At 42.0% G+C, this 22865-nt stretch overlaps 2 protein-coding genes across 2 annotated transcripts in view; one reads left to right on the forward strand and one right to left on the reverse strand.

The window, feature by feature from the left end:
• The window catches only part of cilp2 (cartilage intermediate layer protein 2), a 20420-nt gene extending 10866 nt beyond the window's left edge, over positions 1-9554 (forward strand). The window contains exons 5-9 of the mRNA XM_050055210.1: positions 2221-2376; positions 2461-2778; positions 3297-3405; positions 4734-4891; positions 7138-9554. Coding sequence (XP_049911167.1) covers positions 2221-2376; positions 2461-2778; positions 3297-3405; positions 4734-4891; positions 7138-9554 — 3158 coding nt within the window. The remainder of the gene's footprint in view (positions 1-2220; positions 2377-2460; positions 2779-3296; positions 3406-4733; positions 4892-7137) is intronic.
• Positions 9555-15013: 5459 nt separating this feature from the next.
• On the reverse strand, positions 15014-20074 carry si:ch211-212d10.2 (uncharacterized protein LOC557710 homolog). The gene is made up of 3 exons (XM_050055935.1): positions 19673-20074; positions 19185-19300; positions 15014-18472 (listed from the first exon to the last, which is right to left on the reverse strand). Exons 1-3 carry the CDS (start codon positions 19860-19862, stop codon positions 18374-18376), a joined length of 405 nt encoding a protein of 134 aa, XP_049911892.1. The 5' UTR covers positions 19863-20074; the 3' UTR covers positions 15014-18373.
• Between the last annotated feature and the right edge of the window lie 2791 nt (positions 20075-22865).

The following is a 22865-nucleotide window of genomic DNA, read 5'->3' on the forward strand; positions in this document are numbered from 1 at the left end:
CAAGATGGCGACCTCTCTAAAGCAAGGCCCTTACTATATATATATATATATAAAAGCATAATTATAAGGCTACGAAAACCAAACGAATTTTATTTTATAGCGATTATACACTTGTATAAACATATTAATGGGTAGAATATTCAGATTCAGATTCAGATTGACAATAAACCATGCCAAATATTACACACTGGCTCTTTAAGGAGTCGTCCTGGCCTAAAAATTCCCCAGATCTTGATCTCATTGAGCATTCGTGAGGCGTGGCGGTACCCCAGAGGTAGCCCTGATCCATGGTGGGGCGTCCTTAGATGGAACTTGGCTCTGACCTATCGAGGCATGGACACAGGACCTCTGGGGCATTGGGGCACCAGGGCATTGGCAGCAGATCCTTTGAGGCCTGTGGGTTATGAGGTGGGGTACTGGCACATCTCACATATTCTCAATCAGATTGGGATCTGAGGAATTTGTAGGCCAAGTCGACACCTTGAGCTCTCTGTCACATTCCTCAGGCCATACTTAAACAGTTGTTTAGCGATGTGGGATGATGCATTGTCCTGCTGGGAGGGTCACAGCCACTGGGGACTGCCGTTGCCATGAGGGGGTGTACTTGGTATGCAACAGTGTTTGGGTGGGTGTGGCATGTCATGTGGCATCCAAATGAGAAGCAGAACAGCAGAACATTGCCTTGTTACAAGATGATTTATGTTGTTCACCTCATCTGTACTTGCCATTTCCTGCTGTATGGTTCTATCTAACACAGGCTCTGCCCTCTACTGGACTTAATGATAAATTCTGTCCTTCAATCACGAGCATGTATTCACCCACTGAAATTTGCATAAATGCAGCCTCCCAATTAGGACACGTCTACCTGAATATGTACATACCCCACAGTATATACGGCAGTAAAGACCGATTTGCCCACTGATACACCTACAATATCCCATGCTCCTTGATGACCCAGGAGATGTGGTGTGCTTTTGCTTGTCTTTCTACCCCTGTAAGGATCTGCCATGGCTCCACCCAGTTTGGTTGCACACCACCTGTGTTGGCTGGGGCCCCCTACCTCTTCACTACAGGCGCCTAAGTTATAAAGAAGTGAGCAGCCTGTGGCGACTAACTTTTAGCCAGTCAGGATCAGTGTGGCTGAGTCGATGTTATGGGATGGGGCGTTCATTCATTGGGCTCCACCCACTGTACCCATAGGTCTTTAAGCACTGGCAGAGCCCTCTCCCTAGGGACCCTCCCTTGCTAAAGAGAGTGTAGGATGGCTGACAGCAATATTACTATGTTCTGCCTTATATACAGTGGGCTCCACAAGTTGGATAGGTATGTCCTGATTGGCCAGCTACATTTATGCAAATTTCAGTGGGAGAATGCATGCTCTAGATTGGAGAGTATTACCAAGCCCCCAGGAACAGCAGCAAGCTCTGAAGCCAATTTTCGTAGAGGTTAGAAAGTGGAATTACAACTCCTGAGTCCATCACTTAATGCCATCGGGCCCAAAAAGACTGAGCATCACAACCCCGCAAAATGGCTTGTATTGCTATCAGGATTTAATTCATTTGGTTCAAAGACATTTCGAAAGTCTAGAGGAGCTTCAACATTGAATCATTTTATCTCCATTCAAGTTAGCGGAGCATTCAACCAGAAGTAGCTGGCTTGGCTAGCGGAAGTGTCTAGTGCCTTTACTCTGAGGGTCCAATGATGCAGAAGCAGCGATGGTAATCTGGGTAATTTCTTACAACAGAAATAAACCTTTTTTGGCGTCATGTGCCACTGAGTAACTTTGTTAGGAATAAATAGGGTCCCACCTCGTATGCTGTCTCCAGGTCAATTAATAAATCCATCTGTATTACCCATAGGATCCAGTAGAGGGCTCAGCCTGTGCTTATAGAACAAGAGTTACAATATTGTAACCTCTGTTTCAAGGTGAACCCTCCAGAGCAGAACTTCTGCTAAACAGAACTTTATAATACTCAGTTAAGTGTTCTTGATTGAACAATTTGTAATCAGCGGTCTTTAAACTGCAGCTATATAATCAGCTGTCTTATATTTTCATGCCCACAATACTGTATAATTGCAGCATTTAATAATTTTCAATGTATTGTCCTTTGTACTCGGGGCGCCCATGCACATGAGAGTTAACAAGTTTCTGTATCAGTCTGTATAAGTTTTAAATTACAGAAAAAAACTCACATCATTCCTGTCTCTCTGTGTGATCAGCCAAGTGGGGTCCATGGGGTCGGTGGGGAACTTGTTCAGTGACCTGTGGTGGAGGCCGCAGGATTAGGAGGAGGACCTGTGTGAGGAGCTCAGTGACAGTTCAGTGTAACGGACGGCCTGTTGAAGTACAGAAGTGTGGAAAGAGTCCATGCCCAGGTATTCTGAGTCTATGCTGTAAAAAGTTGTATAATCATTCCTTCAATGAGTTATGTGCTCACCTCTCTGTCTTTCTCCCAACAGCCAAATGTCAGCTCGTGTGCACAGAGGGCCGTCCCAATGAGGAGTGCAACCAGTGTACGTGTGACGACCACGTGATGCACGGAGAAGTCCACAGTGTGACTGGTGTCCCTGTGGCAGGAGCCTGGGTGGCGCTGGCCAGCCACCCCAAGGTGATCCGTGCCCGTACAGATGCCAAAGGTCAGTTCAGGCTCACAGGCATCTGCTCCTCCAGCTCGACCTTGATCTCCATCAGGAAGGAGAAGTTTGCCCCCATCACTGTCTCCTCTTCCAGCAACACCACAGGGTTGTCCTGGGTACGGGCTGTCCTTAAATCAGCCGGTGAGTGCTAATAAAAAAGATTACTATTAAAAGAACATCTGTTTTATTGATGTCTGCTGCTTTCAATCGACCCAAAAACAAAGTAAGTTAGTAGTATCATTTTTTAATTTAAGTTATTCTTGGCTATTTCTTAAAAGAGCTGTTTTCATTTTCAAGTAAGACTTTTCTTTATTGTCATTATAACCATTCTGCAGAGCCAGTAAATCCTCCAATCACATTCTCAGACTTTAGAAAACAGGAAATTGACAAAGCTACAACATAAACAGTCTGGCCTATTGTAAGACTTCACATTGTCTGGAGCACTTACTTGCTTTGTTGCATGGAGACCAAATAAAAATAGGCCAGTGCTGCTTTTGAAAGAGTAATCCCCTCAACAATAATTTTTCATAAGCACAGGGACCAATGTGAAAATAAAATGTAACGTCTGACTGAGTTTTATGAGGTCTCAAAACTCTGCGGCACCATTCACAACAGTCAGAGGAAGTTCTTGAGGTTTTGCTCCTTTCCGCTTTCCACAGAGAAGCCGTACATTGTGAAGCACCCTGAGGACAAAGTGCGTTTTGAGGGAGGACGAGTGATGTTGTGCTGCAAGGCAACGGGATCACCAACACCTGACAAATACTACTGGTGAGATGAATACTTGCGCCGGCACACAGTTAATCACAGAAACAGCGAGCAGCAGAGTGATTATTTTTACACATTGTGAAATTAATATTCGGAGCTCCCTAAAAATTCAATTTCCTGTTTTTATTGTTAAAACAGCATTAATCAGTTGCTTTAACAGGTTTTGGTCCCCAACTGCCCCTGAGAAACATGTCTCTTCTGCTGCCAAATACTCCCTTAAGTTCGCCAGTTAGTAGCTTACTCCCTTCTGCTGCTTGGTGTAGGGTGGCAATGGGGTTATCAATTTTTTGGCTGAAAACATCTGCCTGCTTCGGGTGAAAAACAACATTGATGAGAGCCGTGAGACTGAACCATAAGTCAGACAAGTTGAAATAAAGCACTGCCTTGAAAACCAAAAAAATGAGCTGTAAGATGATAATAAGGGCTGAGGGGAACTGCTGAGTCGGGTGATATTGGGTTCATCACTAGAAGAAACCCCTTTCACATAACATTTCCAAAGTGATCTCATCCCTACTTCATATTCTTGACGCTTGGGCAAAAGCCCTCTGCGTAACTGTAATAACAGCCTTTTGCATCGTATCATGACGCAGAAGGGGTCGCCATTACGTCATGTGAGTCGACTCACGTGACCAAGAAAAGGTCAGTGGTTAGGTTTTGGCAACAAAACTACTTGGTTAGGGTTAGGAAAAGATTGTGGTTAGTCACGAGTCGACTCACGTATCTTCCAACTTATGTGAGAAAATAACTGAGTGTTAACTTTTAGTTTCACATGGGAAAGACATACCGGTCTCCTGGGTTGAAGTTGTGTACTTGTTATTAATGCGATGCCGAGGACACTACCCAAGCTGCTTATTTTGATGCGCTAGAAGTAAATAGTAGTTAAAATGGAAAAGTTGATAATTTTGGTGCAGGGCTGCCAGAGCCTTACATCTGTCCCACGGACGATATGCCCACACACGATAGGCCTACACACAAACAGCACCTGAAGGATGATAAGCTCTGCACTCAGGATTTCAGGTACATAGGCTACAATCCAGTTCTTGTTGAGGTTGCTTAGCAACCTCAGATACAACCTACTGCCAGCCAGCCCCCAACCTTTCGTTTTCCAGGCGGTTACAGACGCGCCATGTGTTCGGCCCCTAATACATCAATATCAGAAATCATTTTCCCATATTTTTAAGTGATAAGTGACACATCATCAACATATTACATACATTTTACATACTTTATACACCGTAATAAATTGTTGTATACAGCTATCAGCATTTTTAACTTTTTTTTTTTTTTTTTAAACTTTTTTTCCTTAAATATCTCTGTAACTATTTGTCAAGGTACCACAATGGGACCCTGCTGGACAGGAGAGTGTACAAGTATGAAGAGGACCTTGTACTGTGGGATCTAAAGCCAGAGCAGACAGGGGAGTACTACTGCAAAACTAGCAGCCCTGCAGGCAGCATCAAGTCCTCTCCAGCCCTTCTCACTGTGATTGGTATGTAGAGTCTTGAGCCTCGTAACATCAGTCGCATAGCTAAAGATCTCACTATCTATTGGATAGTGCTTGAAATCACATTAACCTGCTGGTCTGATGACAGTTTTGATGACACAAACTAGTGCTAGTAAACTGTTACATACGTCAAAGCTGTGAAGAAAAACATTTCTATTTGGTCTGAGTTTGTTCTCACTGTCAAAAAGATACAAAAGCTCCCTTCTAGTCAGTGATGTAATGTAAACCATAATTCATCATCATCAGACTGGAAAGAAAATAATTTACTATGATGATAGTGGCACACAGGGATTATTGCTCGGGATGGCTGCTATCCCAGTGCATTGACAATGACGTGTGTACTCAAAGTTCTGCACAGATTCAAGTACAACCGCTGACAAAAAGCAAACAACCGCAATTTATTTTAGTGTATAAAGAGCAGCTGCCCCAGAGCTTGAATACACATTTTAAGGGGCATGTCAGTGCTAAGCTCCAACCGAGTCATCCACAAGCCATGTCCATGCATAAAGAGGGATTCAAACAAAACCACAGTGTCCTACAGCTGGGCGAGGGAGAAAAGTCAGCTAATAGACTGTCTGTCACTGGAAAAAAACTACTACAGGCAAAGAAAATAGGAAAATAAAAATATCAGGGCTCGCATAACCTGGCTGCGCATGGAGCAGTACGTTTTTATTATGTTGACATTGGTCAAAGCTACGGCTTCCTAGGGATGCTTTATTGTGTGCAATGGCTCTGGACACTGTAAAACCTCAAACCCAATTTCTCCAGAACACCCGGTGTTGAGACGAAATCCACAATTGCAAATAAATCCTGTTTCTTTTCTCTCTCCGAGTCAGACAAGTATGCGTTTCCACATCCGCGTGGGAGAGCTACACATTGCTTATATGCTTTAGGTGCTTGTTAGCTAAGACACAGATTAACGGACAAGGTATTCATGGAAGAGTGCTAAAGTAATCTATCCCAGGCCACTGACAAATTCCAGCACTCCAAAAGCCATTATGGCAGGACACGCTGTATATGTGCAGGACACCTGTGCCTCAGAGCAGAAAAACTTACTCCCACTTTTTTAACAGTGCAGGTTCTTCTCACATTTTACACTACACAGAAGTTTGATTTGATTTACCATAAAATGCGTCAACCACACTTCACACAGGTGACTAGGAGGTACATAATTAATTATCAAAGAAAACCCAAGGCCCTCATGGTTAAGCCATCAGCAGTAGAGTAATGGTAATGGCCATCAGCAGCAGAGTAATGGTGTTTCAAACACATCACGCTCTTCCATGTGTCTGCAATTATAGACTTACTTGGGAGATTGGGAGCTTAACAGGGATACTTGACTATAAGCTCAACCATGATATCATGCACACGGACTATTCTGCCAATGTCTCGGTGAACAAAAATTCTTTCTTTCCAACTCCCATCTGGATGGTTGGTAAATAAATGTTCTCTTCAACTTCATGTCTAATTACCCTTTCATGCACATTTCACAGTCCAACTTGGCCACTCACAGGTACTTTCAAGCCATGCAGACACTGTGTGTGTGTATATGCATAAATTATGTGTGTGTTTGTGCATCCACGTCTGCATAAAGGGCAGAAATAGTATCTTTTAAATACTCAGTTGGCAAGTTCTAATTTATTCACTATGCACTTGTCACGATTCAGCTCTAAGGCAGGACAAATTGTGGAGACCTTAAATGACTCTTCAAAGTAGAATACATTTATTCAAAGCTAAATTAGGTATGAGGTCAGTTCACTGGCAATGTGTGAATGAAGAAAAAGATAACTTAAGTCCCAGTAAACCAAGTAACCCAGAGAGGAGAAAGAGACTGACTGCTAAGGCATCTATGTAAATAGATGAGCAGTCACACCAACTTAGGTGTCAGCCATCACTCCTAATGAGCTGCTCTCCAGAACCCAGCAACCAATTCAGCAGGAAATGGGTCTTTAGGCCAAGGGCCGTCACAAGTTGTCCTACTCCACTCATGCAGTGATATACAATTATCCAGTACCCCACAATTTTCTAATAACAATCAACAGATTTGAGAGGCTTTCAAGATGTTAAAGAAAGCAGAACTTCAACAGTTGCGTCTTTAACATGTCAAGTCTTTGTTCATTCTGGCACTGAGAAAAAGTCTTTCATGTTTTATGTGTATCAGATGACCAAATTATCTTTTATAATGTGTCGTGTGAATGCTTATTTAACACAATTTATTGTGTGATTCACAGCAAAAGGAAAGCCAGCATGCAACCCCACCCCTGAGACGCACCTCATCAGACTGCCGATAGACTGTGTTCAACCAGGGACTGACTCAATGCACTACAACGCTGGCCGTTGTCCTCACAACAAATGTGCTGGCTCACTAGACTTTGATATGCGCTGCAGAGATGGAGCTGGGTTCTGCTGTGGGGTCAAAACTATGGAAAGTCGGATCATTGACTGCGGGAGCTATAGCCTCCCTATCAAGGCTGTGTCAGAATGCAGCTGTCAGAAGTGTGTGCAGCCCACTGTGCTGGTTCGTGGCAGAGTGGTCACAGCTGACAATGGTGAGCCTCTGCGTTTTGGGCACATGTACATTGGTAAAGAGAGGGTGGGCACCACTGGATACCAAGGAGGTTTCACATTGCAAATTACTCCTGATACTCAGAGATTAGTGGTAAATTTTGTTGACCCCACTGAGAAGTTTCTTGACACTCCTAAGGTGTTCATCCTTGATAAGAAAGGTGGGTCCATCTACCACGATGTGAAGGTAATGAGGAAGCAGACACCCATTGATATCAATGCTGGAGAGACCAACTCTATTAACCTAGGGGAAATTGAAGGGGAAGACCCCATTGGTCAGTTGGTTATTCCACCCAACTCCTTCCACAAGGACAATGGAGAAGTCTATGAGGGCACTGTGAAAGCAAGCGTCACATTCATTGACCCAAGAAATATCACCACTGCAGCTGCGGCCCCTGGGGATCTCAACTTTGTTGATGATGAGGGTGACATGCTCCCTTTGAGAACCTATGGCATGTTCTCTGTAGACTTCAGAGATGAGACCAACAAGGAGATGCTCGGAGCTGGAGCTGTTCAACTCCTCCTCGACACGCAGCACGTCAAAATGCAAGAGCACATTCCCAAAATGAAACTGTGGTCTTTAAATCCAGACACAGGAGTCTGGGAAGAGGAGAGTGGCTTCTCCTACACCACAACAACTACTAGTGGTCATGGGCGAAGCAAACGAGAGGAGCGCACATTCCTCATAGGCAACATGGAAATCAGAGAACGAAGGCTCTTCAATTTAGATGTGCCTGAAAACAGACGCTGCTACGTCAAAGTCCGTGCCTACATGAGTGACAAATTCCTACCTAGTGAACAGCTGGAGGGTGTTGTGATCAGCTTGATAAACCTAGAACCCAAACCTGGTTATTCTTCTAATCCAAGGGCATGGGGGCGTTTTGACAGCGTCATCACTGGACCCAACGGAGCCTGTTTACCAGCTTTCTGTGATGCCCAAAGGGCCGATGCTTACACAGCTTATGTCACAGCAATGATGGGTGGGGAAGAACTGGAGGCAGCTCCCTCTTCCCCTAAGATGAATCCAAATATCATTGGAGTATCTCAGCCATATCTGGATAAAATAGACTACCAGCGCTCAGATCACGAAGATCCAGCTTTGAAGAAAACAGCCTTCAGAATCAACTTGGCAAAGCCTAATCAAAATAATCTTGATGAGACCAATGGGCCAATATATCCCTATCAGAATTTGATAGGTTGTGAGAACGCCCCTTTTGATGCAAACCATTTCAGATTCTTCAGAGTGGAAAAGGACAAGTATGAATACAATGTTGTTCCCTTTGAGGAGAATGATTTGACAACCTGGACAGGAGATTACCTTTCCTGGTGGCCTAATCCCCAGGAGTTTAGAGCATGCTTCATTAAGGTCAAGATCCATGGACAGAAGGAAGTGATGGTCAGGTCGAGGAATCTGGGAGGAACACACCGGGAAACGAAAGGCAAACTTTATGGCATAAGAGACATTCGCAGCACCCGGGACATGCGAGAGGCCAACACTTCAGCAGCCTGTGTAGAGTTCAAATGTAGCGGCATGTTGTTTGATCAAGCTGAGGTTGACAGATCCATCATATCAGTCCTTCCACAGGGAAACTGTCGCCGGACTGGCACCAACAGCCTCCTGCAAGAGTATCTCATCAAACATCCACCAGTCGCTCACAACAATGAGTCCCATGGATTCACCATGCTAGCCCCTGTTGATCCTTTGGGACACAACTATGGCATCTACACAGTCACAGACCAGAACCCCAGGGTGGCCAAGGAGATCGCTATAGGCCGCTGCTTTGACGGCACCTCAGATGGTTTCTCCAGGGAGATGAAGTCAGACTCTGGGGTGGCGTTGACCTTCAGTTGTCCAGAGAGGAAAATTAGCAGAGAAAGCCTTTTCCAACGTCTGCAGACCAACCCGGGTCAGACTTTGTCTCAGATGGCAAGGGACATGAGGGAGTCGGAGGGTCTGCAGGTGCAAAGATTACCCTCTCAGATTGTGGCTTATCCTTCAGAGCAGCGGGGCAGGACCCAGAGTCGCAGAGTCACCTCTACAACCAGGAGGAGAGTGTCCATGCGCACACAGCAACGCCAATAGATGCTTCAAGGTAGGTAAGTTCAGATAAGATAATGAGATATCATTGAATACATTTACATGCACAAAATATTTCATTTTTTGCCCTTATTCTGAAAAATACAATATTCCCACTCAGCTGTTTACATTGCAAATGAAAATGAATATTGCACTAATAATCCTTTATACATGCAGCCATGTGTACAAATTATTGGGCCCTAACATGTGTCAAAATATTGAAGAGTGGAAAAGCTGCGGCGGCTTTTCATTTTGCTTCTTTGCATCAAATTGGGATTTTTTTTCAAAGTTTCCTTACTGAGACAGACTTGTTGGACCATGCGAACACAGCCTCCCTCTTTCATTCCTTTGTTATTCGCCCAAACCCAAAAACCTGTTGATAGCCAAGTTTTTCATAATATTTAAAAGTAGATGTGTTTCTTCTTCTGACCAGAAATGTGGGCTTTTCTTTTGGGCATACACCAGCCTTGCAAACTGTTGCCGAGTTGGTTTATGTACAAATTTTCCATGCTAATGCACAGAAATGACCGGTCAAAACCCCAAATGAGATGCATATTTCAAATGTGCTGTATACATGTAAAAAGAATACGATAAAAACCCAAATCATACCGGCATATTATACGTATTAATCAGAAAATGCTAAATTCTGAAAAATGCCTATTTCGAAATATGTAATTGAAATATGCTGTTTACACCATCCATATCAAATTCAGAATACAGTCATATCCGCAGAAATAGTGGAATATTAGCATTCATAGTGACAGTAATATCACACTAATTTATATGTTCTTTCTTTTTCACTTGTAGGTCTTTTGTCAAGACTGATATGATGTCACCAAGATGAGAAAGTTAAAGTCGGCCGTCTGCTGATGGGTATGAACTCCCTCCTCAATATGGAAACCACGAAACTGAGGCAGACAGCAATTCAGCAAAATCAAAGAGACTTATAGAAGATAATCATTAGACTTATACTTACTTGAAGGCTTTGGTATGTCAATTATTAATTCCTTTCCCTCCTAAAAGACATGAATCATTTGATTATATGTAACGCAGTGACTGGCATTTGCTTTATTAGTTTTGGTCTACTTTTATGTATGAAAAGACTAAATTGACGTTTGAGAACGTAACTTTTATAGTTCCAATTTGTGGCATTCCACTTTCCCCATGGTGGGTATTTTTCTTTTGCTGACATCTCTCAACGCTTGAGTTGAAACCAAACCTCCAGAAACCGTAAATACTACGCCAGGCCCCAAACACTTCATAATTGGCCATTGCTTTCCACCGAACTTCTCCTCACGATCAGAAAGAAACCAGCTTGAGGTCCTTGTCGTCTGCAGCAGACACTGAGCCCTTTTTCTACAAACTGGGAAACTCTCTTCACCAAGAGGAGGCTCGCACAAAAGAGACGCATGCAGCGGGGTGAGGCATGCCACCCAGGGAACAGAGGATGTTTTCAGTCATGCTTCTTAATGTTTTTCATTTGCATGCCACATTGCCAACTGTGACTCAGCCAAACGTCCATTCACACCTACTTAGAATGTGCAAGACCAAGGCCTCCGCCAAGACAAGCATGGATCCCACTAGTGGCAGGCGGTCTGAAATGTGGATAGTTGATTGAGAGGTATGACATAATTTCCTTTTGTCCTCTGCACATTCCAAATTAGTACCACCAAAGAAAATGTTACTCAAATATATATTTCCAAATATCTCACTGTCACAGAAACCATTACAGAGACTCTTTCAGGGTCTAAACTGACTTTTTTTTTTCATTGTTGTTTTTGGGTAATGTGCTTGTGAGCTGCCGTTGTATCTTGAAGTGCAATAACTATATAATTTAACTTAAGAATGATCAGCATGTAACAAACTATTACAGTACGTAAAAAGTGCTGCTGGTGACTAAAGCAACAACTCCTTCAGTACGTGTGGCAGATAGTGCGGTTGAGGTGTACGAGATCTTGCACAGGACTCATTTGAAGCAAATAATTTAACTGCTATGTAATCGCTCTTCAACTCTCTGAGCTGCGTAGAATCTATTAACCTTTTCATACTTTGCTGCATGACTCAGTTCATTTTACAATTTGTACACCACAGTAATCTTTTCAATTTCAGAGAGCAATCTTGTAAGAGGGAGTTAAAACTCTCAGCGGAGCCTTCTCTTCATTAACAAAACCCACTGTATGATTCTTACACATGAGACTGATAATTAAAAAGTAACACACTTGTGAATTTACTGGCCATGTTTTTATAAATCTTGTCTTTGCGACAATATAAGTACCTTTAAAGTACACATCTTGATACTGCAGATACTGAGACAGAATATTAGACTTAGAAAACATATATTAGGTTATTTTAATCGAGGCTGGTGATGGGGAGAAACCTCCCTCTGCGATAAAGGCACCAAACTTGTTTATCTGCAAAAGGGGCACTTGCAGACCCATGGGAAAAGCTCTCCAAGCTGAACTAATCCAAAACCATATCAGGGGGGACTGTGGTCCGTGGAGAAACCAGGAGAGCATGACAAGTAAATATAAGCCTGCTGTTAATTAGAAAAATAAATTACAGAATCTCCTGGGAACTATTTAAACAGTTTGCCCCTGACTTTCACAAACAGCCAACAGTTCATTTCCACCTATACAGGATGAAGTTAAGTAATCAACACTATACAGAGCCCAAGAGGATTATGGTCACATATTTACAATTAAAATGGAAACCAGCCCACTGTACAGGTAACTTCATTTAAGCTTAATGACATTTTTAATTCTAATGTACAACAGATTTATTGTTTAATGTGTGCTAAAAGGTGCTAATGTAAAGTTGTATGTATAAATGCAAACTATATATTGTAACCTTACACTTGTGCTTAGCCCCACATCGAAAAACAATCTCTCCCCATTATGTATATGAGCAGCACACTCCAGAAAAACACTCAAAGGCAGAGCAGTATCGGGCAACAACACGTGGTACCTTTGCCATTATCACTGACCTCTCTAATCACAGGCCTGTGGGCCGTCCGCAACTCCACGGTTCAGATCTCCAGATGAAAACAAACATCTCCCCGCAGCAGATGTAGCATCCACCCTGTGAAAAAAAGAGATGATGATTGAATCCAGGTGTGGGAAGAGATAAGTCCTGTAAAAATGCAATGGTTGTGTGAGGTCAGCTGAGGAGGCCCAACAGCTGTAGAGCAACTGGTGGAAATGTTAGACCAAAGACATCAAGAGAAATAAGAGCGAGATTATCTCGTGATGGATTTAATCATTTTTGGGGAACTGTTTGGTGAAGGGAAAAAAGGGAAGGGAAAATATTAGTGGTCTTTGGCCCCACAGTCCATCACTTACAGAATCTCAGGCTCCGAAAGTGGTTGCACATGGAAGAATGCGGGTTTTTTGAGGAGAGTGCTTTGACAGAAGAATTGGCTTATTCATGAGCAGAAGTTATCAGGGGAGTTTGAAAGACAAGGTAACAATAATAGTAAACCATTATGTAAGGCTTTGCATGGGAAAGTAAGCCAGGCTCTCCAAACAGTTATTTTGTCTTGTGGGTAACTTCAAAGCAGATTAAAGAAGCTTTGCAATGTTTGGTTTAATGACTTAAGAAAAAGTTTCCAAAGTATTTAGAATCAAATAAAGTGAGTTTAAGCTTGAATCCAACAGATAAAACACACTGCATGGAAAGGAAATCTCATTGAACTGGCAGTAGAAGTAGCAACCGCTCCATTTTACAGGAATTAAATATTAATATCATGTATATGGGTTAAAGGGTTACTTTTGTTTTACACCTTGAGGAAAATCAGCTTTGTCTTTCTTAAAGAGAGTTCACTAGCAATATCCCTCTCATTTCTGTGCATTTAATGAGGCTACAGCCAGCAGCCTGTTAGCTTCGCTTAGCATAAAGACTGGAAACAGGGGAGTGGCTAGCTATGCTAGCTGTAGCATGGCAAGGCCACGACTTGTCTTTTTTAAACTTCAGTGTTTACACAGATAAAACAAACAAGATTCAGCGTGCTCATTAAAGGCGCTGGTTTGTAAATTTTCTTATATTCGGACAAAGCCTAACTAGCTCAGTAGCTGTTCCTATGCTAAGCTAAGCTAACCAGCTGCTGCCTGGGGCTTTATATTTACCGTAAAGACATAAGAGTGGTATCAATCTTATCGTCTAACTTTTGAAAAGAAAGTAAACAAGTTGATGTACCAAAGCGATAAACAATTCCTTTAATGAATAAAATATACTTACCAGTACTGAAATCTTGCATGCTTTACAATAGAGCACTGCTGGGATGATGAAGTTGGCGTCGCCCTTGTTATCTTGTCAAAAAGCAAATAGGATTTTTCCATTGGAGTTTGGATTATCGCAAAAAATAAGTTCTGTGGCAAACATACGTTTATGATACTTACATGTTTTGTTTAGCAAGATAATCTTCACAAATTAACACCACTTTAATAATCTATGGAGCGTAAATGCAATCACCAAAAGTAAAAAGCTAACGTTAGGTTATAAACGACCTAGAATATAGTTACATGACTTCAAGGTCACCACCACCATGAGGCTGGAAAGTCGTGTTTGGCTTGATGGCGTTTTGTGGTCTCATTTAGCCCCTTGCTAGCAACCATCTTTTTTAAGACATGTAAAGGCATATACATTTACAAGTGGGGTATTTACTGGCATATTTTAGGCTGTTGAACAAAACATTAAAGTCTCTTAAGCTTGTGTGAACAACAGACCTTTTTTCAGGCATCTAACCGAAAAAGAGACAAAGAAACCAGGAGTGCTAAAATGCCAACTCATTTCCAGGTTTTAGACTCATTCCTACTGCACTCTATTGGACTTTTTACCCCTTTAGACTTGCTAAACTTGGGTTGTGTTTGTGAACATTAAAATTTAAGAAAAAGTCTGCAAAGTCTTTCACCATATGTCACCTCTCTGTCACAGAATCTCAGTGGGTACATGCAACGCTCACCAGCCCTATTTAATTTTAGGGCAGAAAAGACTCTCAATCCACCAGAAACCACCGACAATTCATCAAGCATGAACAGATTAATCCATTTCTCCTCTGTACAGTCCAGATGGTCTCAAGGAGATCATAATTTATTCAGAAGGTCATCCTTGAGACCTTTCCACCACTTTCTGGAGTTTGCAAAGAGAGTTGTATATTTGCCACTGTGCTCCAGGAAGCCTCCCCGAGCTCCAGTAAAAGAATTACATCAACGATCTCCTGATAATACTCTGTAAGCGCTTAACTATTGCATGGTGATGCCGAGCCCGTTTCTCTCTGAGTTTTTATGTGTAAATTGTGTATTGTATGAAATCTACTATTATTGTACGAACAAGAAACTGTAAATAAATAATTTTGTGTAAACTTTTGATTTATACTTTGAGTTGTGTTTTATGTATTTAAAAAGTCATACACATTTAACAACTTCACATTTCTGGAGACAGGAAAAAGTGGTCTTTTTCAGTGTTGCTAACATACAATAATTTAATTTGTGATTTAAATAATACAGATAAAATGTTCAGCTTTGCATAAGACACAACAATAAATACAGTTTACTTTAAACAAAACAACAGCAGCTTACAGTACAAGTGATAGGTAGTTAAAATAAGTATGACTAAAGTAACAGTGTTTGCAGACATCTGTGATCAGATACATAATTCACAAAACAAACACGCCATAAAATGAATTAAAATTATCCGAGTATATGAAATAAATTTGAGGAAACATATAGCAACAGGCTGACATGGATGCTGGTTTTCTCGATAAGAGTCGTGGGATGTAATAAAAAGATATAAAAATACAAGAAACCACTCCTGACCTGAGCAGAATCTCAAACAATGTTTACTTTTACTTTTCTACTGACAGAAAATAGCTATATCTTCTCCACACTGTGCGCCTGTTATCCTCCAGGTGATGAGTTATAATGCACACAGAAAATCTATAGTGCACACCACACATACCTCATGTAGCCAGTGGAATTATTATTGTAATAAAGTTGTACAGCGGGGAGCACAGCGGGGAGGAAAATGAGAGTGTTGAGCCGCACTGTCACCGACACCTCCGTGACTGGTCTCTGCGCCTCTGCCAGAAAACGGAGCTGACAGAAAATATAGTGAGTGACTGGTCTCACCACTAAGGAATAAAGAAAACACACTCGCATCAGTGCGCACACACAGCCACACGTAAAAGCTAGAAAAACACATTTTTCTTGAGTCAGTGGTGCATTTCAGGTCGTGAACCTTCCACCGGCGCCTTACTAACCATTCCTTTTGAAACCCATTGCGTCAGCAACAGACAAACCTGTGTGTGCACGGGCCAGGAACGGAGAGAAATGCTGATGGAGACGACTTAGCGCTGGGACCGCCACCAATCGTAATTGCAGTGCCCTTCATGTGTGTTCTGCTTGTTGGAACTCTAATTGGGTTACAAAAACTGTCCAGAAACACAGATTCTGAAAGGGAGTTTCTGTTGCGTGACATCACTGGAATAAGTGTCTAAATTTATCCAGAGACCGCAACTCAGCTTGTGTGCGAGTTTAAAAGTTTGAGGCTTCAGGTAACACTTACTGAAGACAAGGAAGAGAATTATTGGTAGTAATGACCACGAAACTGTCAAGTTTGCTTAAATATTAGCTGCTGAAAGAAACTGTCATGGCACATCCACTATTACATGATTCTACAAATTCTTCCACTGACAATCACTGGAAGCTTTATACTCATAAAGGTGAGCTGTATTACGTATGCTAATACACTGCCGTCAGTTGGGAACTCAAAATTACAAACATACCACAACTGATAATCAGAATCTACTTATTTTTTCAAAAATATTGAATGAAAATCTTCATTTTTCACTCATCTGTACTATTCATTCTGCACATTGTCCACATGAGCTGCATTTACAAATTACTACATTAGCACTGCATTTTTCATACATCATAGTGACTCCTTTTACCTCCTGCATGACAAAAAATAAAGGTGTCATTTCTGCATGTGAATTCATCCCCTGATTGCAATTATGGCTTGATTTTTTGCAAATGATCATTTTGTATTTTAATGAGGACACAGTTGGGAACATTTTCTGTATGACAACACAGAATTACCTGCTTGCTAGTGCAGACAAGTGAGACAAGACTGGCAATAGGTGGATAAGAAGCGTGCTTGAGAATTGAGATGAATTTTCAGATCAAGGCTCCCACACATTTTTACCAATTCATTTCAAATAACTTTCAATAACTTTTCCACAATATTTTACTCAATTTCCATGACTTTGTTTAAGCAGTTTAAAATGGGCAGGCCTATGTTAGGACACACTTCCCAGGCATTTGTGGAAAAGCAAATGACTAGCATTCGCTACCTTTACTCTCGTTAGACATTTCCATCAGGAACTAGCTGCATCTGCCAATAGACAGCACTGGCACATATGAGTACTTTCCAAAGCATCAAGGCCGTGCTGCTTTTTGGGGGATAGAAAGCCAAAGATCAGACAGATGTCAGTGCAATTTGGCGTGATGGATTATAATTTTGACATGTTTGTATGCATTTATTTCTTGTTAAACAAACATTTACTTGATGGATATGCCTAATAATTGTTTTGTGACTTTGCAGAACCTGAGCATCTGTGATACCTTATTAAATTATGGTTGATTGCAATCATGTCCCTTTGGCCGGATATTGATTTTTCAGACATCTATTCACGTACTGATGTCCAGATCACGATAGCTGGTGATTCAATCAGACTGAATCACCAGGTATCGTTAGGCTAAGTGTCGTCTGTAAATAAGCAACCAGTTAGTAGCCAACAGTTTGATCTATGGGATGAGATTTAGCTGAAGTCTGATGCTGCTGTGCTGCATGACTGTACTGCAGCAGCCTCAAGCTAATGTTAGCTATCCATCAGTAGTAACTGTCACCAGCATCAGTGAATACTCACAAATCTAACACACCTCATATTTTATTGTGAGAGTCTCGGTTAACCCACTACACAACAGCTTTTCATAATTTTCTTGTTTCTCTTCTTATGTGACGACGCGTTTTTTCTCCCAAAACAGGGGCGTAATCTTGGCGATTGCACAATGCCGGTGTGGTCTATGTGTACCACATGATACCAGTGACGTACCAGGAACTTTTTTCACATAACATTAGACATGTTTTCGGATATTTATGAACATGTTTTAAACAATAGCCAACACAATATATATTCAAAACTCCCCCAAAACATTTTGTTAATTCCAAACCACTTCCAGGCCTGGATGACAGTTTTTCTCATTTCAATACTTTTCCAGGAATTTCATGACTGTGAGAACCCTATCAGATCCACTTTGGCAGTTTGCAGGTTTCAACATAAGATGTAATGGCTAGTGCAAGTTTGACTGCTCAAGTGGGAAGACAAAACTGTCAGAATATATTTCAATCTATGGCATGTTCATCAGAAATAATTACCTTCCTCAAGAATCCTTATAAATCTAGAAAATTATCAGTATAGGAAAATCACTTCTGTTCTGCCATTGATTAAATATGCTGGTTTGTTCTACTATCTGCTGTGAAAATTTAAATTTTGTGTTTCCATGTGTTTGCTACTGTCTGGTGTGTTATCTCTACCTGGAATGCCAACAAGAAAAACTCTGAAACAATCTCATGATGTCATGTCCTCTTCAGACAATCCTCTCGATATCGTCCTGAGTTCACGGCAATCAAAGTAGAAACGGTCTGTGAAAATGACAGATAAGGCTTAGGAATGTTTCAGATGGCTTGGGTTTGTGGAACAAGTCTTAAAAATAGACCTCAACAACAGCTTCACGAAGGGCTGGAGGACGAGGTGGTCGTGCTAAGGTTGCTCAACTCTTCTGATCCGCAGGAAAAGGCTCCAAGGAGAGACGACTGGCGTGTTTCACGTATACGTTGCCATCCTCCAGCTTGACTTCATACACTTGTTGCTGTGAAAATTAAAACAAAAGGATACAAAGACGTAAGAGCAGGGAGAAACACACCATTATGAGCTACTGTGGAAGCACTGAGAACTCACCCTAATGTGCCAAAATCAGCTTACAGTGTATTTAATGTCACTTTTCACAAGTTACAAATGTAGAAAAACCTCCTGTGAAAACATGAGTATGTCTGTTTTTGTATTTCTTCCACTGCCTGATAGTTGACATCACGGTGATGTACAAGAGAAACAACAGTTTATAAAAATGATTAATGGAAAAGAGGACGAGATGTTTATGGAAAGTGAAGGTCTTGTTTTGGACAGTTCGTTGCATGTAAACAGAACAGGGGAGGAAAACATGTTTGACAGAACAAAAGGGGAACATAATCTCAACTCTGACTCATGAGCTTTGATTTCTCATGCCGTGTCAATCAGTGGAACTTCCTACATCTAATAAAAGTGGATGATTTATCTTCGCATTGCTGCAAATGTTCCTGTCATCTTCCAGGTGCGGTCAACAAGTGCAGCTGGGGATACGATGAAGTTTGCATATGATGTCTCTGGAAGTTTAAACATATCTACGTACTCAGTGATGATATACTGAGCATCTTTTGAGACCTTATTAATGTTCACTACTATATATTACATTTTATTTTTGTATTTTTATCCTGAGACACACATTAAGCTGAAAAAACACAGTAAAGACATATTACATCACTGACCTGTAAGGAGGTCCCTGACTTCCCAGTCCTGAGGTCAAAGTTGTAGTCGTGCCAGGGACAGAAGACCTGCAGGACTCCATCGGCCTCCTCGATGTCCCCCTCACACAGAGGACCGCCTGGGAGACACAGGAAGCTGTTAATCACAGCGTCTTCCTCTCAGAACATATGACTTATGCTGTCTTCCCTCTAGGAAAATGTGATTTTGAGGCTTGCATAACATGGTGTGAAAGTGATAAGCTGTCTGACAGTAGGGGGCTGTCACATAGACCTGTCAGTAGGCTACCAGCTGAGGGATACATAAACCAGATCCTCATCCTCTGCAGGGGGATGGTTAAAATCTGACCCACAGATGTGTGTTTACATTACATCCTCCATATTACAGTGAATACACTTGTTTTATGCAATAAAATGTGATGCATTCTGCATTAATCTGCTGTTAGAGATAGCTAAAGGGTTACTAAAAGCGACTTATAGATAGAGGTTGTTACCGGAGTGCGCACAGCGAGCATCCATGGCAAAAAACTCCCCCTTCACGTAGAAGAGGCAGACATCAGAGTCGTAGCCGAGGGAGGAGTACATGAGACGGCAGCGCTTCTTGGAGAGCCCCGCTGCTGGGCCTATGAGCCTCCATGAAGCGCCTTCCGTGTTTCCCTCCTCGTCTCCGGAGCCAGAAGCCATAAAGGACGGCGGAGTGAGCTGCTTTTCTAATTTGCGCTACTACAGGGCTGCTTTTTTCCGCCGGTGCAAATGCATCTGGCAGCTCGCTCGGTGAAAATATTCCATATTAACCACCGGGGCCGAGAGGTACGACGGTCAGCCGTGCGGACCGAGCTGCCTCCATCCGGGCTGCAGACTGCCAACGAGCCGTGACACCGTCACACCGAGGCACGCTGCGCGCTCCGGCTGCTGCTGCTGCTGCTCCTCGTTTCAGCTACATGCATGAGAATTAATAAAAAATGAGCCACACAGATATTCAATAAAAACCCACAGATTTATTATGCCATTGATTAATCGGGTTGAAATATACAGCCGTCTCTAAAAATAAATCAAAGTTGAAGCAGCAGCCAAAACAAGCTTGCAGAAATGGGCCTTACTGTGGAGGCTGCTGCTCATCAGAAATAATGTTTCCTTAAGACAAACTTTTTCTGTTCTTTGATTAGACTCAGTCTGTGACACTGTTTTATGTTCAAACAATACAAGACTTTTTTGGTGGCCCTGCTGAGTTTAATGAAGAGCAATTTAATACACAGAATACTGGACGTGTTCCCAAACAGTGTGGTGACTGTGGAACATTACTTTTTATGTACTGTGCAAATAGCTCAAACCCATTTCTTAATTATCAGCTACAAAGCCTGTTATTGTTCTTTCATGGCCGACTCCACACTGTACGCTACTCCAGACAGGTATTTGGCTGATTCCTTAGGTTGGGTTTTCCACGTTGCAGTTTCTTAGCATTACCACAAATTGTTTGTGGACTCCGTGTTTCTGCCAGTGTTTGAGTTGTCAAGCCTGCGTGTCAGCTGTGTGATTTAGCGAGTGGCCCACTGCAGCCACTTTAACAAACCAAGATGATAGGACAGATAAAACTTAACCTCAGAGAGATCAATCTTAAAACGACATCTCCAACTCCTGTCAGTCAGTTTAACCTCTGTGAGACATTCCGTGAAGATGTCGGCCGTCTTTCTAAGAACAAAGAAGATTAATGACTCATAATTACCAACAGTGTATAAAACTGACCTTTGCGGTAGCATCGGAGTCGAGACTTTTGCCACCTACAAATTTGCCCAATTGGCAAATTGCAAAAAACAAAAACACATAAATGATGATCTGTATTTCCTCAACTTTTATTCACATTGTCTCCTTCGCTTTATTGTGCCAGTAATCATGCTGCTGGCAGTTGAGCCCAGAAGTAATGTGAGTTACTGTCTAGACTGGAGTGATGCATAACAGAGGCCACTTGTTCTGATTCCTGACTTTGAGAAACTGACTCATGTAAGGCTGCAGCGTGAGCACAGAGGAGAGCCATGAAAAGGTGTCATGGGCAGGGAGAAGAATGTGTACTGCGTCTTGTCAGGAGTTGGATCCCTGAGAAAGTAAATGTGAAGTTAAATCACTGAAGAATAAGATGAGCCAGGGTAAAGAAACCTGAGGTGAGTGACGGAATTCTCAAGTATGTTTTGTGCTCGGCCAACAGCCTCAGCAGATTGACAGGATATCGTCATTATAACCATTATAACCCATTCTACATTCGTCTTCATGGGCGACATTTAAAACCTTGATATGTAGATGTATTAAGTTGGATTGAAGTTTAAACATTACACACCAGCATGTCATGTAGTATCGTGTTTAACTTTGTGTTGTTTTTGCAGAGATTTCCCATTGTCAGCATCACAACTTTGTCCAACTTTGGTTCTGGCTTTTCCATTTCTCAGCATCATTTTGTATAACCAGGGGCGGAGCCAGATGTTGGGTCCAGGGTCATGTTCCCCTGGGGAGATCTTTTCCAATTTACAGCATCTATATGCACTATTTTTCAAGTCATTTGAGACATCAGAATGGCTACATATCTCCGCATCATTGTAAGAGCCAAATATGCATATATTTATATTTGGTAAAAATGTCTGTTGATATGACACATCATAACGGATTACAGGCACAAGTTATTTACGCCAGGTATGGTGCCACATGGCAGTTTAGTGCGCATGACAAAAGGAGATTGGGAACAACGTCATGCGTAAAAGACAACATGAAGTTTGTGTTGTTTAGGATCGTAATACGTTTTTGACCGTGTTATGCAGTGTTGAAGTGCACTAACGGGTAATACGGTGAGAATATATAGAAATAGGACATTGAGTCAGTAGCGGACTGTACGTGATGTAATTTTGGAAGGACCAGGCCTGCCATTTTCTTTTCTTTTTTGTATTCTCAATAAAGCTCGTTTAACTTTTACCCTGTGTCATCTAAGTACTGTGGGTCTTCAGAAAGGGAACAGAAACACGAGTCAAATCCGAGACACCTCACAATCTTAGCGTGCTTTCACACCTGCCCCGTTTGGTTCGGTTCAGTTGAACTCAAGTTCGTTTGCCCCCTAAGTGCAGTTAGTTTGGGCAGGTGTGAACACAGCAATCACACTCAGGTGCACACCAAAACAACTGGACCAAGACCTTCTTGAAGAGGTGGTCTCGGTCTGGTTACAAACGAACTCTGGTGCGATTCGTTTGTGGGGAGAACGTGTTCCGACCTGGATCTGAACCAAATGCAGTCACGTGACACATTGTTTGGGTTAAACATGAGCATGTTACAGTCCTGGAGGATTATTAATGTGCACCTCCTCCTGTACTGCCTTAATATGCACATTCAGCACATCCAATGCATCAAAACATTGTTTTCTAGTTGGAGCCGCGCCTCGTTTTCAAACTGTATGGTTTGACTAAAATGAACAATGACAGCAATATAGTCCACGATGAGCAGCGCTAAAATCAACCTGTGTAGTTGTCCCTCCATTGTGACATTAGAAAGTGTCACATTTATCTTGCAAGTGTACTCTTCTTCAACGTTTTGTTTACTTCCTGGATTTTTCCCACATGGAAATTCTGACCAATCAAGAGCAGCTTTTTCACACAAGGTATTTGATCTGGTCTGATTGTAAATGCTGCCGTGAGAACATGAACCACCTCTAGG

This window comes from Epinephelus moara, chromosome 10 (genome assembly GCF_006386435.1).
Source record: "Epinephelus moara isolate mb chromosome 10, YSFRI_EMoa_1.0, whole genome shotgun sequence".
Classification (NCBI taxonomy): Eukaryota; Metazoa; Chordata; class Actinopteri; order Perciformes; family Serranidae; genus Epinephelus; species Epinephelus moara.